The 16533-nt window shown below is 43.3% G+C and overlaps 1 protein-coding gene across 1 annotated transcript in view; it reads left to right on the top strand.

Moving 5' to 3' along the window:
* OCA2 (OCA2 melanosomal transmembrane protein) overlaps positions 1 to 16533 on the top strand; it is a 234574-nt gene that overhangs the window by 128407 nt on the left and 89634 nt on the right. The window contains exons 16-17 of the mRNA XM_060015744.1: positions 1121 to 1178; positions 3812 to 3920. Of these exons, the coding sequence (XP_059871727.1) occupies positions 1121 to 1178; positions 3812 to 3920 (167 nt within the window). The remainder of the gene's footprint in view (positions 1 to 1120; positions 1179 to 3811; positions 3921 to 16533) is intronic.

Genomic DNA, 16533 nt, shown 5'->3' with positions numbered 1-16533 from the left:
AGTAAATTGCCCTGAATGTATTTAATCTACTGGCCTTCAAGTTTCAACGTGTTCCATCTGGTATGGATGTTAAGACATAGTCAGTGTATCTCAGGGTTAAAATGTGAAGAATTCACCAAGTTTCTATCAACTCATCCTGTTTTGATAATGCCCCTCTCCCAGCTCAAGATCTGCTGGAAGTCATTTATATCTTCATGAAATTTCAAATCCAAGGGAAACTGAGGCCCAGAGAGGGCAGTGGCTTTGTAAGGCCACACAGTCACTGGAAGCAGATAGGAATGAGGGTGATCTAAGGCATGTGCTAACTCTTCAGGTCCTGTTTCTACATTTTTTTAAAAAAAATTGTCATTAGAACCATTCAGTTGGGTCTGCTGTGATTTCCTTTAGGGTCTGTACTGGCTGTGTGGTCGACCTCCACTGACACTATGACACGTGAGTGCTCATGAAGACTAAATTCTCCACCACACAGCTTCTTTTTCCTAACTGGTGAGGGAGGAAATAAAGCAGAAAAGAAAAGATGAGTTGATAGGAAAGGTTAAAAAAGAACGGCAAGTTGGAACAAATAGAGGTGACAAATGGAAATAGAGATGGGCGGATACCATGACCAGAGGGGGAAGGAAGCAGACATAAGTGCTTCAAAGTAGATTTCCAATTGATAAAAATCACCACCAAAGCAAGTGGCATTTCTTTTACTGTTTTTTCCTTTATTTAAATTATAAATATAACACATCCTCATTCTGAAAAAAGATTCAGAAAATTAATAAGTAAAAAGAGGAAAACCAAGGTGGCTTACTGTCTCATTCTCCTGTTGACATTCTGGCCAGTGTTCTTCTGACGTTTCCTGTGCTATGCTCGCATGTGCCTCATTGAACAGTCCGGTCATTTCATGTATTACTTTTCCTTGGGAATCTAGAATAAGCGTCTTTTCCAATTCATGAACCCAGTTCTACCAGGCTCCTTACACCACGAGGCCTGCCCCATTCTGTGGCCACACCTGGCGTCACACTGTGGACGGCGTCCAGGCCACGGGACCATGCTGTGTGCCACTGCTGAATGCCACCTTGCTGGCCTCACTGCTCGATGCCACCAGGAAAATGATGTCTGCCCTTTTCTCTTTTAGACAGATCTCACAGGAAGATAAAAATTGGGAGACCAATATCCAGGAGCTACAAAGAAAGGTATTGTGGTTTCTTTTCTCAGGGATTCCTTGAAGAACAGAGTAGATTCCTTTTCCTTACTTCATGTGAAGTTGCAACTGAAAGTCATCTTTCTTTTATTCCTGTAGTTGTACACAAGACATAAGTTATTTCCAGGAATTAATGGGAAAGATAATTTTCCAGACATGGTAGGCTTATTTTGTCCAGGAATTTAAAAGGTAAACTTATTATGTTCCTTTAAAATAGGGCAGCACTTTCTGTGGTTGGCCGGCTCTCAGCTCCCCCTGACCCTGAAAGGCAAGTCTGTGGTTCCCATTGTGTGGGTGAGGAGATGGAGGCCAAGACAAAGGAGGCGTGCTGCTTGAGATGGAACACCCTTTGGGGCAGAGATGGGGTGTATGTCTTCTGTTGTACGGCTCTGACGTTGGGAGGCAAAGCTCATTTTGGGCTCTTTTGCTCACTTTCCCACCTAGGTGGAATTTCTCAGCCCCCCTGAGGACACATAATGCCCCTCTCCCAGCTCAAGATCTGCTGGAAGTCATTTATATCTTCACGAAATTTCAAATCCAGGTAGTTTCTTTCCTAGGGAGAGGTTGAATACCCACTCTCTAATTATGATAGGAACATTTTGTCCTTCGCTAAAGGAAATTTAGACATTGGGACCTGGTAGATAACATGTTCTTTGAGTCTGTCCTCCCAGCATCTGTCCCACTCAGATGGTCAGGGTTAGGGAAGACGGGTGTGGCTATGACATTTCTCTGGCTTCAGGCTTAAACGGACCCTGCCCACCTTATCTACTAGTTCTGGCTGCAAGTTAGGGGTGAGACTGTGTACCTCTCTGTATACCTGGTGGACAAGGACTGGGGAGCTGGGCACTACCCCTGCATTGTTTCTCAGACTTCTCACTTTCATGACCTCAGATAACCAAAGGATAAAATTTGACAGGCACCCCAAAATAACAGAGTACAAACTTTGATCGTCTTATACCAGCCGAGCGACACTGGAATATTCTTTGACCTCCCTGCTCCCTCCATTTCCAATCCTGGAGTCGACCATGGTAATACCCAGTTTCTGTGGTTAACCTGGCCCAGGGAGATACCATGCCCCTTTCTTCCTGATTCTCCATCACAGACTCATCTAGCAAAATTGGCTTCCTTGGTGGGGGAAGGGGAAGATGAGTGGGGGCTGGCCAAGCCTTGGAAGTGGGTGGGGAAGGAAAACAGGAGGTCCCAAAGCAGCCCCCATGGCGTGTGAGCAGGGGGCCAGGGGCTGCTGCCAGAGTCATTGTGACACAGAGGGATGTGCTTGTGGTTTTTATGGCAGCAGCTTTAACTGTGTGACCAGAGAAATCAAGAGAGAATACCTATCTCTAACTCTATCTATACCTACACCCATACTCATGTCTGTGTCTATGTCCATGTCCATGTCTATACCCCTGTCTATACCCTTATCTATATCTACATCCATCTCTACATTTATATCTTTATCTACACCCATATCTTACCCATAGCTCTGTCTATATCTACCCATACCTACACCTGGATCTATATTTATATAGCCTTATCTATATTTACATCTAGACGTGGATATCCTAGGCATAGACTAACAGACAGAGGTGCTAGTGGGACCACACTGAGGAAAGGACATAGTGCAGTTGTTGGTTCACACCGTGGAGTGTGATTCACACAGGGGCCTAGTTAGATGTGTGTGCTTCTTGGGACCTAACTCCCTGCCCCAGTCCCACACAGCACAGCACCCTTTGGGGACCTTGCCCTATCTTGCCCTGTGGCTCAGGCCCACTGGAAGGAGGTCTGCAACTCCAAGGTTAAGGAAGGTGCTGCATAGTACCTCCCCTCACCCCCTGAATGCCTGGGGCAGGATCCCATATGTGTCATCTGGTGACTAGGGGACTGCTAAGTGCATTCAGCAGAAGTCCTGTTATTGCAAGAACATTTTAACCTCAGTACCACATGAGAAGAGATTTGCATAATAGAGGGAAAGTTAAACTAAAAGGCTATTAACACACAGTACCCGTGGAAATGCATGTGTCTTGAAGGGCCAGGCCCCTGGAGGTTAATGTGTAGGCTTCACAATGGCTTTATTTTATCTGATGCTGGCAGTGGGGCTGGGAACAGCTTAGCATCTCTGTCATATTGAAAATGCATTTAGTCCGGTGTCATTTAAAAGGATTGTACTGGGCTACCCTGGTGGCGCAGTGGTTGAGAGTCTGCCTGCCGATGCAGGGGACGCGGGTTCTTGCCCCAGTCCGGGAAGATCCCACATGCTGCAGAGCAGCTGGGCCCGTGAGCCATGGCTGCTGAACCTGCACATCTGGAGCCTGTGCTCCACAACAGGAGAGGCCACAGCAGTGAGAGGCCCGTGTACCACAAAAAAAAAAAAAAAAAAGAAAAGAAAGGATTGTACTATATTTTTTATGTTTATTTTTCATAGATTTTGATTTCAAGATATTGAATGATCTAATCTTAAATCTGTACAGTTTTCCTTGTAACACATGATCTTATCTTTCAAGTTGAAGTTGCTATATTTTTCATCATAAGGAGAAATTTGTAGTGATTCAAATCACGTAGGATTGTGGACACATTGCAGAAATCAGATTACACTGAGTAAATGAGTTGTGTTTTCCTCTCTCACAGCACAGGATATCAGACAGGATTCTGCTCGCCAAATGCCTGACAGTGTTGGGATTTGTTATCGTCATGTTCTTTCTCAATTCGCTTGTCCCTGGTGTTCATCTTGATATTGGTGAGTCTAATTTTTGGGGTAGCTTTTGTTGATGGGCTTTTCAAGTGACATCACAGTCTGGAAGGGAATGTTTCAAAGCTTGTTCCCAGATGCTGGTGAGGGCTGAGAGGGATAGTTTTCTGGAGGAGAGGGAGAGGAGGACAGAGAGGGCGAGAGAGAGATACATCTCAGTGCCATGGGTCCTCAGCCCCTCCAGGTTTAACATTAGAAAGGATAGAGAAAAGGGTGGATAGCATCATCTCTATCATACTTAATAATCAGATCTTCAAACTGTTACCTGAGAAACACCTCTAGAAGAGATAAGAGGTCATATCATCAAGGCCACAGTCCTGCAGTTTGTGCAACCCGACCTGACGATTAGATGAGAGACATTAGTGAAGGGGCCAGAGAATTACAAGAAGTCTATGCTGGTCCTTCTCCTTACCCAATGGTGTATCCATTTTCCCTATGCAACAGAACTCCATTCTCCCACCTGCTCACATAGATTTCTCTTCTCTTGCTTTCACAGTCTTATGGCTCTCACTTTGTACTTTCCCAAGGTCTAGGTTGCGTGGCCCATCCCCACCTGACACATGGCCATCTTGTAGAATGAGTTCACCAGATATCGTGTTTACTCTGGCATTCTTCTACTCTCCATCAACATTTTCATGTTACTTAGATCTTTCTAGTTGATTTAATAGTTATCTCTATTGGTGTCATTATTTAAAACAAAATAAAACCACTTCCAAAACCCACCTCACATGAAAGTATAGATATAAAGTTAAATTTGAGGAAGTGTCAAGGAGCATTTTCTTTAAACAAAATCTTTACCTATGGTTTTCCTTCAAAAGTGAGCTCTGCTAATATGTTTTTATAAAAATTTGACTTACTGCAGCATTTGAAGAATATAACTTCTATAGAAAGCAAAGCTTCTTAACTGTGTAAAATAGACGGATAACATGGGCAGGCTTTGTTATTCAAACCACAGCATTGCTCCTTTAGTTCTTGGCTACCACTAGGAATCTTTATATCTCTAAAGATTAAACAAGTACAACAAAATTGGTATTTTGTGGGCAGGTGGGTTCCATTAGGTAATTCTTTTGGGTGTTCACAGATTATTTTGTTGTGGTCCGAGCGCGGGTTGGAAAAGAATTTCCAGACACAAGGCAGAATGTAAGGGAGATAGGGTTTATTAAAGAGAAGGGTCACTGCAAGAACAGTGGACTGACTTCCTGGTAGTCAGGGAAAGTCGACAATGAGCATGGGTTGCTTGTCTGTTTTTATAGCCAGGGAACCTGTAAGTCATCTGCTGACTGGGCAGAGTACGTATACTTTCAGTGTGTTGAGCGAGAGAAAAACAGGGGAAAGTCTTTCCTTATATGGGATGGGAAAGGGACAGGGCATGGTGCTTGGGAGGGCTCTGGGTCATTGCAATGGTCGCATTGTGACAGAGTGGTGGGAGTCCTGTAACTCTTTGTTCTGGCAATATTTGCCCTTTGAGTTTACCTTGTTCTTTGTCCTTGGAGCACACCACATTTCCCCCTCTCTTTATTTAAAGGGCCAATTCTTTGGCCCTATTGGATCCCTGCTCATGTCTACCTACCTGCCTAGCTCCTTCTCAGGTGTTTGGGAACCCTTTTTGTAAGGAGAATGGCCGACAATCTCTCTGGCTGCTTCCTGCTGGTTGGGGGCATCGTAGGGGCCCTGGGTTCCTGATGCCTGCTCTGTCAGGGTGTGTTCACGGAGGGAGACGAGAGTCCAGGGAATGATAAGAAGGCTTGTTCCAATGTAGTTCATGTGCCAGCTGGCTGGTACTCTTGTTGTAGCACCATCTGGAAGTGAATCTTTTGAACCTGTTGGGAGATGAACTTAGATCATGTGTTAATAATGCAGGGGCCAAACAACAAAAGAAAGGCTATCAGGATTAATGGTCCCAACAAGGGCAATAGCCATGTCCATATCTGGATCCCCACAGAGGAGAGGAGGCTAGAAAGCCAGCTGGGGCCCTGTCCTGCCCTCTCTTTTAAATCTTCTATTAATTTGATGTTTTTCTTTAGAATCTGAAGGTTTTCTTCAATCTGGCTGGAGGTATTAAGCAGCATATCTAATTTAGTAGGGCACAGACACTCCCTGCCTCAGCTGTTATAACATTAAGGACCCTCCTATTTTGTAAAACCACCTCGGCCAGAGAGCCTAGGGATGGCTGCTGTTCCTCAATGGCTGCTACTGTAGCCTTCCAAGATTCCTGGTCCATGATGGTGAGACTGAGAACACTCCTCTGTAAGGGGGGTATGCCTGCAAACCAAAAGAACCCTCTAAAGACACTATGTATTATGTTGAGCCTATCAAGCATTGGTTTATTGTAAGCATGTCCAGTCAGTGGTTTATTTTTGTCTCTCCCAGACAGGTCTTAAGACCTCCTCAAGGAAGGACCCAAGGTTGGGAATGCCTCCTGAGGAAGCTAAATCCTTTGTAATGGTCGCCTCTGGGACCACAGCACTAATTGTGCGGGAGCCCCCTTCAAAGTGTGGGAAGATCCAGATAGACCCCGTTACCACATAGAAATGAAAATCCAGTGCCCCTCAAAGATACCCCTGTTGTGGGTCCCCAGAGCCAGGCCCTGACCTTTTGGGAGTTTTCCTCTGGAAATAGACTGGGGTCCCATGGCCTAGGATTAGATTGGGAAGGCCAAACTCTGAGGAAGTAATCATCTATACATAAAGGGGAGAATCCAGGCTCTGACTTATTATGAGTGTGACGGGGGGAATTGGCATAACAAATTTCTGAATATTAGCTGAATTGTATTATATTTTGGAGGAGAATCTTACCAGGAGGTTAAACTAGGTGTCCAGTGGTCACACCGATCCCCATGTATTTAGTTCCGAGGGCCGAGCTGTTTATGGGGATATGGTCTTCATTAATATATTTCTTAGTCTCATTTTTCCTTGAATTTCCCCAACACAAAGTGAAATTAGCTTCACGTACATCATATTTATTTTCCTCTGACCAGGGATTCCACTCCAGGCTAGTCTGATTAAAATTGAGGGTATAGTTACAAAGAGTCATTTAGCTAGCACAAAATTGGTCCCGTCCATCCAGGTTTTGGAAACAGAGCTGTGCCTCATCTGCCCAAACTTGGGCTAATGCCCATATCCTGTTTTTCTCTTCATGAGTACAAGTGGTCAGGACTACATGAATGTCTTGCCAGGTCAGGTCAGAGGCTATAGTGAGGGCCTGAAATTCCTTAATAAAAGTGGTGGGATCCAGACTGAAGGAACCTAACTTGTTTTGAATTTGGGAAATGTCAGACATGGGAAAGGGAACATGGACTCTAATAGTGCCCATGTATCCATTTGCTACTTCCCTTAAGGGAAGCATATTAGAATCTGTTTCCTGGTGTTGGGCAGTCCTCGATCTTATGTGGAGAGGGGAGGGGGGCTTTCACCCTGATAAGGGAGTGGCTGTTGGGCAGCTGTGGGTTGAGGTGGGGTGGGTGCTGAAGCAAAGGGGGTTGATGGGGTGGAGGACAGGAAAGGTCGAGTAGAGGATCGTCTAGGAGATCTGATGGAGAGGGAGACAGAGGGGGTCAGGGGGATAAGGCAGCAACAGAAAGACACATGCGGCATGAGTCCCTCAGATTGGGATTCTAAGTAAGGGCTATAAAGGTCTGGACATAAGGAACCTCTGAGTCCTTTCTTTGTTTCTGGCAAAAGAGATCAAGTTGGAGGATCGTGTTATAATTTAGTATGCCATTAAGAGGCCATTTTCCTTGGTCCCCCAGTTTATACTGGGGCCAAGCTGTGTTACAAAACAAAATGAGCCTCTTCTTTTTGTGATTTTCAGGGTCAAATATTTTTCCAGTTCCTGAGGTTACAGCCGAGGGGTGAGTCTAAGGGAGGCCCCCAAGACGTAGCAGAACCCATTCTTAGCCTATATGCCGTAGAATGGGGGTACTGAGAGTCACCAGCTGACAGAAAGCCATCCTCATTGTCGCAGTGATCTCTCCATGTGATTAATGCACAAAATAGGCCGACAGTCCCAACAGTTGTGTCTGACCGTGAGAGGTGACCCCTGAGCATGTGACTAAGGTACAAACCATGTGACTGAGGCACAAACAGTGCGACTAAGGCACCGTGCAACTCGGGCAAAGAAAGAAAGAGAGAGAGATTCCCAGGACCCACCGGGTGACTCACCATTTGGTGATTCCCTGAAACGTGAAAAGGCACTCCTGGGATGTCTCAGATGCAGCCTGAGCTCCTGTAAGTCAATCCGGATGGAGAAAAAGGTGAAAGTAACATAGAAGACAGGCTGAGGAATCCACCTCGTAGTCCTGCTAGGAAGGCGGCAGCCAAGGGGAGGGGGCTCAGTGTTCTGCTTGAACCAATTTGTGCCTCACAGTGCATGGAAGTTGTCTTGCTGGGGGTAGACACTCTAACAACCTGATCTGTTCCGTGACTCCCTTATCCTTTCACGGGAGTCTTCAAGTGGCAGGCGCCCTAATGGCTTTTAAATGCCTGACCCATGCCCGTACAATATCAATTGGCCTAGTCCTCAGAAGGAAGACAGAGGCACCCTCACCCATTCTGGGCGGCAGTTATTGGGTTGAAGTGAGCCGTGGAGCCTTCGGAACACACCAGGGTGTGGCCCTGGCCAGAGTCCCTGTTGCTTCCACGGCAACTTGCCTGTTCACAAAGGGTCCCAAGAAATGAGGAGAGGAGGTGGGGGAGGAAAGGAGGTGGGGGAGGAGATCCCCCCAAGAGATATCCCCATATAGACCACCAAAATGTCGTGGTCTGAGCGTGGGTTGGAAAAGAATTTCCATACACAAAGCAGAATGTAAGGAAGATAGGGTTTATAAAAGAGAAGGGTCACTGCAAGAAGAGTGGACTGACTTCCCGGTAGTCAGGGAAAGTCGACAATGAGCATGGGTTGCTTGTCTGTTTTTTTTCTTTTTTTTTTTTTTAACATCTTTATTGGGGTATAATTGCTTTACAATGGTGTGTTAGTTTCTGCCTTATAACAAAGTGAATCAGTTATACATATACATATGTTCCCATATCTCTTCCCTCTTGCGTCTCCCTCCCTCCCACCCTCCCTATCCCACCCCTCCAGGCGGTCACAAAGCACCAAGCCGATATCCCTGTGCCATGCCGATATCCCTGTGCCATGTGGCTGCTTCCCACTAGCTATCTACCTTACATTTGTTAGTGTATATATGTCCATGACTCTCTCTCACCCTGTCACAGCTCACCCTTCCCCCTCCCCATATCCTCAAGTCCGTTCTCCAGTAGGTCTGTGTCTTTATTCCTGTGTTACCCCTAGGTTCTTCATGACATTTTTTTTCTTAAATTCCATATATATGTGTTAGCATACGGTATTTGTCTTTTTCTTTCTGACTTACTTCACTCTGTATGACAGACTCTAGGTCTATCCACCTCATTACAAATAGCTCAATTTCATTTCTTTTTATGGCTGAGTAATATTCCATTGTATATATGTGCCAGCCAGGGAACCTATAAGTCATCTTCTGACTAAGCAGAGCATGTATACTTTCAGTGTGCTGAGCGAGAGAAAAACAGGGCAAATGTCTTTGCTTATATGGAATGGGAAAGGGACAGGGCATCGTGCTTGGGAGGACTCTGGGTCATTGCAATGGTCGCATTGTGACAGAGTGATGGGAATCCTGTAACTCTTTGTTCTGGCAATATTTGCCCTTTGAGTTTACCTTGTTCTTTGTCCTTGGAGCACACCACATATTCTGTTTGTTTTCTTTATTTTTTCTCCATGTTGGCAAAGGTTATTAAGCTTGAAGGAAAGTTACTGTCTCAGCTACAGGAGCTTTCAAATCTGTAATATTTCACTGGCAGCTACTTTATGAGAAACAGGTCATAAAATTGTATTTAAACTTCACCATCATACTTACAACTGTTCTGCTTACAACTTTTTAAAATTGAAGTATATTTGAATTACAATGTTGTGTTACTTACTGCTATACAGTAAAGTGACTCAGTTATACATATATATACATTCTTTTTCATATTCTTTTCCATTGAGGTTTATTGAATATAGTTCCCTGTGCTATACAGTAGGACCTTGTTGTTTTCTTTCTAACTTTATTTGAGATTCTACTTTAAAAGAACACGTCACACATTTTAAAGACTGAAGAAATATATTGGAGTTTGCATGCAATTTTGTTAGCATTTGGCAGTGGTATTTGTAGAAATGATAATACTTTTAAAAGTTAAAGTCACATCTTTTCCCATATCTATGGACTTTAAAAAATCTTGATTACCATGAAACTTTTTATTTTAGCCTGAGAAGTCTATACTTTTTACTAAGATGTCACATCTTTTTTTGTGTGTTGTTGCATCTGGGATTGAAAGGCTTATTTTGTTTCTGCTTTCAAATCTCGTGTTTTCAGTTAGGATTGTGTACAAATGATTTTATCTGGGGATCCTAGAACACGTAATCTGTATATTTGCAAATTCACTGTGATGGGAAAGAGTTAGGTTGACTAAGAGAAAGGCTTGATTAGCATATATGTTAAATGGAATACAGTTTCCTTGGAGTTACAGTAACTCTCTTAATGGGAACAGGGGCAAATTTAATGCAAGATCTTCCCAGGGCTTCAGCAGATAGAGATATGACCATTCGTCTTTGGTGAAGTGCTGTTTTGAATATGACATACTGGGTAAGTTGAGCATAATACAATGTAATGCCATATAACATGAGGTGATGTCACATTACACAACATGCATCATGTAACATGTGACATCATATAACACAATGTGATGCCACATGACAAGGTGGTATCATATAAGGTGCACCATGTAACACAATGTAACATCATATAATACAATGTGGTGTCATATAACACCATGTCATGTCATGTAACAAAACATGACATCATATAATACATTCCTTTATTTAAACATCATAACCTAATCACAGCAATGATTATCATTCTTTTTTCTTCTTACTTTATTTTTTAAATTATCATAGAGCAAAACTGATTTTTCTTTTCAAATTCAAAATTCTATGAACTTTAACAAAGATGTATATTTATGTAACTGCCACTATAATCAGAATACAGAATAGTTCCATCACCCCTCCCAAAATTTCTTTGTGTTATTCTTTTGTATCACCCTCTGCCTTAATCCTGGTGACTCCTGATATGTTCTCCATCACTATAGTTTTGTCTTTTGGAGAATGTCATATACATGGAATCAGACAACCTTTGGAACTGACTTCTCTCACTCAGATTCATCCAAGTTGTTGCAGGTATCAATAGTTCATTCTTTTTGTTGCTGAGTATTCTTCCATGGTATGGATATACCACATTTTGTTTATCCATTGGCCCATTGAAGGACATTTGGGTTGTTTCCAATTTTTGATGATTGTGAGTAGAGCTACTCCAAACATTTGTGTACATGGTTTTGTGTGAACTTAGGTTTTTATTTCTCTTGGGTAATTATCAAAGAGTGGGACTGCTGGATCATATTGTGAGTGTGTGTTTAGCTTTAAAAGAAGCTGCTGCACCACTTTTCAGAGTGACTGTAGCACTTTGCACTTCCACAGTAGTATATGGGAGCTCCAGCAGCTCTACATCCTCACCAGCATTTGGCATGATTAGACTATGCCTTAAATCTAGAACTCACGCTTTATAATCATTTGTTTACCTCTCTGTCCCCTGGTATCCCCCTCCCCAGCTAGATTCAAGGGCATGGTCCATGTCTTCTAGGCTTTTCTCTATTCAGTGCCTTGTGTTAATGCCTGACACATTAGTAGATACAATATATAGGTATATGGAATGCATGAACAAACTTCTTATTGATTCTTATAGATTCCAACTTATTTCATGATTGTGAGAATATCATGTGTGGCTGACTCAGCCTGTGTTCTCTAGAGAGCAAAGCCTTGTGTGAGTGTTCTTCATTGGAGAGTATGATCCCAGGAAAGAGAAGTAAGGGACAGAGAAGTAGGGTGGTGAAGGGAGTGAGTCAAAACAAGGCTGAATCACTATCTGGCTACATTATGGGCCACTGGTCACTCCATACAGTAGGATTGTCTGAGAAGAAACATGAGATGTGTCTCAGGACTGTCCATGGGGTTGCAGGGAGAAAGAGGGAACATTTATCCATTGGTCCAAGTTCTTTCCCATGGAATGCCAGCTTGCAGGTGCATCCAGCTAATAAATGCATGAAGGCCACGCAACAGAGGAGCCCCAGCTGGGAAGCAGCTGTGGGTGCATGGGCTCAAAGACAAATTTGGTCAGGGTGCACCTGTATGAGGACATGTTTACACAGAGCTGGCCACTGCCATAAACTTCTGGTGAGTGACTGGAGAACCCTGAAGGACCCAAGTGCAATAGGTGGCACAACAGTGAAGAAAGAAAAGTGACTAAGGGCCATGGTCACAATTCATATGCATCTGGCAAAGAGATAGTTCCCCGATGTGCAGGGATCTTTATCTAAAATGTACACTGGAATTAACTCCATATTGCTCAAGCTGTTACGTACAGACAGGTCCATAGTCTCCACATGAAATTCTTGGTGCCAGATATGTTTCAAAATTCAGATATTTTTGTTTATATTTTATGAAGACAATTAAGTGCACACACAATTTTATATGATGGAACAACCCCGAGAGGTTCAGGCCCAGCACCCTGTCCTCCGAACATTAATAATTCTACAGTGAAACCTGAATATTTTCTACAAGGTGGGACAAATTATGACCACAGATAGCCTCATTTCAGTTCAAATCAGGTTTTGTTGAATTTTGACATAAAAAATTTGCTTTTCCAAACTTTAGGATTTTAGAATCGTGGATAACTGATTATGAAAACTATAGGAATCAGCAAGCTGGATTCAAAATGTTATCTTTGTCTTTAAAATTTAAAACCTTGATTAACAATTTTCTAGGTCTCCTTCTTTGATAATTAGCTCAGAACGTCCCCCTAGGTTCTCTTACAATGAGTTTGATTAGATTTCAGTTCTGGAGATATTTCTGTAATTATTTCCTTGATATGGTTTCAAGGAAACTGGTGTTGTCGGTGTCCTTTGGTGTCCTTTGTTGAGAAATTTTATTGTCTTTGTTAAAGTATTTTTAGCTACCAGTAAAACAATCTACTTGATATCAAGCAAAATAGGGGATTATTAGAATGATACTGGACTAACCCGCAGACTCCAAGGGACAGTGGGCTCTGTGAGAGAGGGGTTGGAGTGGAGCGGGGAGAGCAGACTTAGGAAGTAGAAAGGCATCCAGACAGAGGGCATACTGCTGTCCCCCAGACACATTTTGTTCTCTTCTAATTGCCTCGTGCTTCTCCATGGACCATTTTCTTGTCTTTTTTCTGCTCATGGCAGAATAGAGATGGTCTCATTAGTTTCCCAATTTATAGGATCTCAATTTCAGCCACACAAAGAGAAATGACTATTTTGAATCCCAAATCCCTTGGAGAAGAGTTTGATTGACCCAGGTTGGGTTAATTTCCTTTCCTAACCCAGAAATTATGACCAGGATAACAGGGCCACATGGAAAACATGACCAATCAATTTAAAAGGAGAATATAACTAAAATATTAAAAATACCTATAAATTAAGTGAAAGATACAAAATGGACAGGAATCCTGAATAGACTCTTCACAAAAGAAGATATTAAAATGACTGAAATTGGGCTTCCCTGGTGGCGCAGTGGTTGAGAATCTGCCTCCCGATGCAGGGGACACGGGTTCGTGCCCCGGTCCAGGAAGATCCCACGTGCCGTGGAGCGGCTGGGCCCGTGAGCCATGGCCGCTGAGCCTGCGCGTCCGGAGCCTGTGCTCCGCAACGGGAGAGGCCACAGCAGTGAGAGGCCCGCGTACCGCAAAAAATAAATAAATAAATAAATAAAGGCTGAAATTACCAATAAGCATATGAAAAGGTGCTTAACCTTATAAGTCACCAGTAAAATGTGAATCTGAACCACAACAAGATACTGCTATATCCACACCTAAATGGCTAAAATTAAAGGCTGACAACACCAAATATTAGAGAATATAGAGCAACAGGAAGTGTCATACACTGCTGATAAGATTGTAAATTTGTACAGACTTTTGAAAATGATTTGGTAGTATTACCAAAGTTTAGGACAATGCATATCTATAGCCCAGAAAGTTTGTTCTTAGTTATATTCCCAACAGAAATGTGTATGTCTGCACACCAAAAGACATGTCTTATAATGCTCATAACAGCATTATTTATAGTAACACCCATCTGGAAGCCATTCCATATCTATCAACTCTAGAACTGATAAATTGTGTGATAATCATACAGTGGAATACTATACAGAAATAAAAATAAATGTATTCCTTAAACTGTAACGATGTGACTGAATCTCACAAACATGTTGAGCAAAAGAGAAGTCTGATTGAAACTCATATAATACATAGTATATGATTCCAGGCATGAAGACTCAGAAACGGGCAAATCTACTTTATGGTGTTAGGAGTCAGTGGTTGAAGGGAGAGTGTAAGGAATGGAAGGAGATCTAATTCAGCTTTTGTTGATAATGTCCTGTTTCTTGCCCTTGGAGGAGGTTGCATGGTTGAGTTTCCTTTGTAACTGAGCTATATGGTTTATTTAAAATCAATGCACTTTTCTGTGTATATGCCATAGTTCAATTAAAATGTTTATTAAATGATTTAATGAATATATTTACTGTATCATTCAGGCTTCCGCAAGAAAACAGATGACATACTCAAACTTGGTAATTTGAATGAATTTACTATTGGGCAAGATGGAGGAATCCACAAGGGGTAGAGTGGTATCCCAGAGCCAGTGTGTGTGTGTGTGTGTGTGTGTGTGTGTGTGTGTGTGAGAGAGAGAGAGAGAGAGAGAGAGAGTTCTTTCTAAGAACTAGAAGGATGTAATGACAAGGCCACCTTGACAAGAGCTGTGTGACCTTCAGTGAAAGGACCCTGTAGGGAGGGGTCCAAAATAATGAATGCTGTGAGCCCTTGTACCCAGACTCCATCTCCTGCTGGGCCTCCCCTTGCAGAGCACAGCTGGAATCCTGGGTATGAGAACCTCTTGATGTGGTCCACACAGGCAGAGAGTGGGAGGGGGTGGAGGAGAATGGAGAGGGATGGGCAACTCAGCAGGTTCCTGTCCACCTACATTCTCCCATCAGTATTGGTGGAAAGCTTTAGTTGCAGCAAAATGTTTAGAAATAGTATCACTTATTTTTTAATTATCTTTTTTCAACCTCAATTATTTAAAAACTACTGACTTGATGTAATCATGGTGTTTCCTAAGTCTGATTGGAAGAGCACAGAGCTTCCAGGTGTTGAAACGGAGCTATAAGCTTCCCTCTGAGCTTTGATGTCAAAGCTGCTGCTGGGTGTTTGCAGCCACATCCCTGGATCGAGTAGAGTTAGGGAAGATCGGAGGCCAGATTGCCCTGGTTCAAAGCAAAACTACAGTACTCAGTTGCTTGATGCTTGTGGACACCTGTAGCATGTCTCAGTGCTCCCTGTAAGGAGGTTGTGAGGACTGAATCACCTCATACAGGCAGAGGTCTCAGAAACAGCACCTGGTGCCAGATTGAGTGTGATGTGAATGGACAGTTTATGCTGATTGCTAAACAACTCAGGAAAATACAGGATGATGAAAAATGGCCTTGCTTTTGCTGGATTTAAAATGAAACTAGAAAGAATAGGACTTTTCTCATGAGAGGACACCTTGCAGACAATATAGTAATTGCACAGGTAATGAGATGCTCCCTCCTTTTGGTCCCAGGCAGTTGCCCTATGTGTGATTAGTAGAACTTAACCCCTTGGTGACTCTGCTCATTGGTACCTTCAAATCTAACTCATCCCATGCTGCCTGTCCTACTTGCCCACCCAACTGCGGACTGGGAGCTCCCCAAGAGCAGGCTTAAGCTTGTACCCTGGAATCTCAATGCTTGGGTGAATGACAGGTTCAGTGGTAGATTTAAAACTACCCCCTGGACACCCACAGTATTTCTTTGCAACAGAAAGTCTTATTTGTGATAAATCTCATGTGGCTTATTTTAGGTAGTCGATGGCCAACACACATTAGATACCTCACCAAAGGAGAGAGGCAGAGTAGTTTCTACTCCATCCAGTACGCACAAGCCATTCATGAGTTTTTCTTGTTTGAAGGATGAATATGAGGTTTGTAACTGTTAAGATATTCTCCAGAGATGCATCCTGTGTGGCTTAAGACATATAGGTTATCTCATCTTAACTTCAGGTAGTGGATTCATCAGGACAGTATTGCTTTTGATCAAAGGCACCTGAAAGGGCTTCCCTGGTGGCGCAGTGGTTGGGAGTCCGCCTGCCGATGTGGGGGACGCGGGTTCGTGCCCCGGTCCGGGAGGGTCCCGCGTGCCGCGGAGCGGCTGGGCCCGTGAGCCATGGCCACTGGGTCTGTGCGTCTGGAGCCTGTGCTCCGCAGCGGGAGGGGCCGAAGCGGTGAGAGGCCTGCGTACCGCAAAAAAAAAAACAAACAAAGGCACCTGAAAAATGTCCAGAGCAGGACCAGGTACAATATGTTCTGTATAAAAAGACTGCAAGGTTTCAGATAGAACACAGTCAAGTTGTATCTCTGAGCACATGAGACAGATCGACTTT

Source organism: Delphinus delphis, chromosome 7 (genome assembly GCF_949987515.2).
Source record: "Delphinus delphis chromosome 7, mDelDel1.2, whole genome shotgun sequence".
NCBI lineage: Eukaryota > Metazoa > Chordata > Mammalia > Artiodactyla > Delphinidae > Delphinus > Delphinus delphis.
Note: the sequence above shows the minus strand (reverse complement) of the source record. Positions and strands in the feature narration are given on the sequence as shown.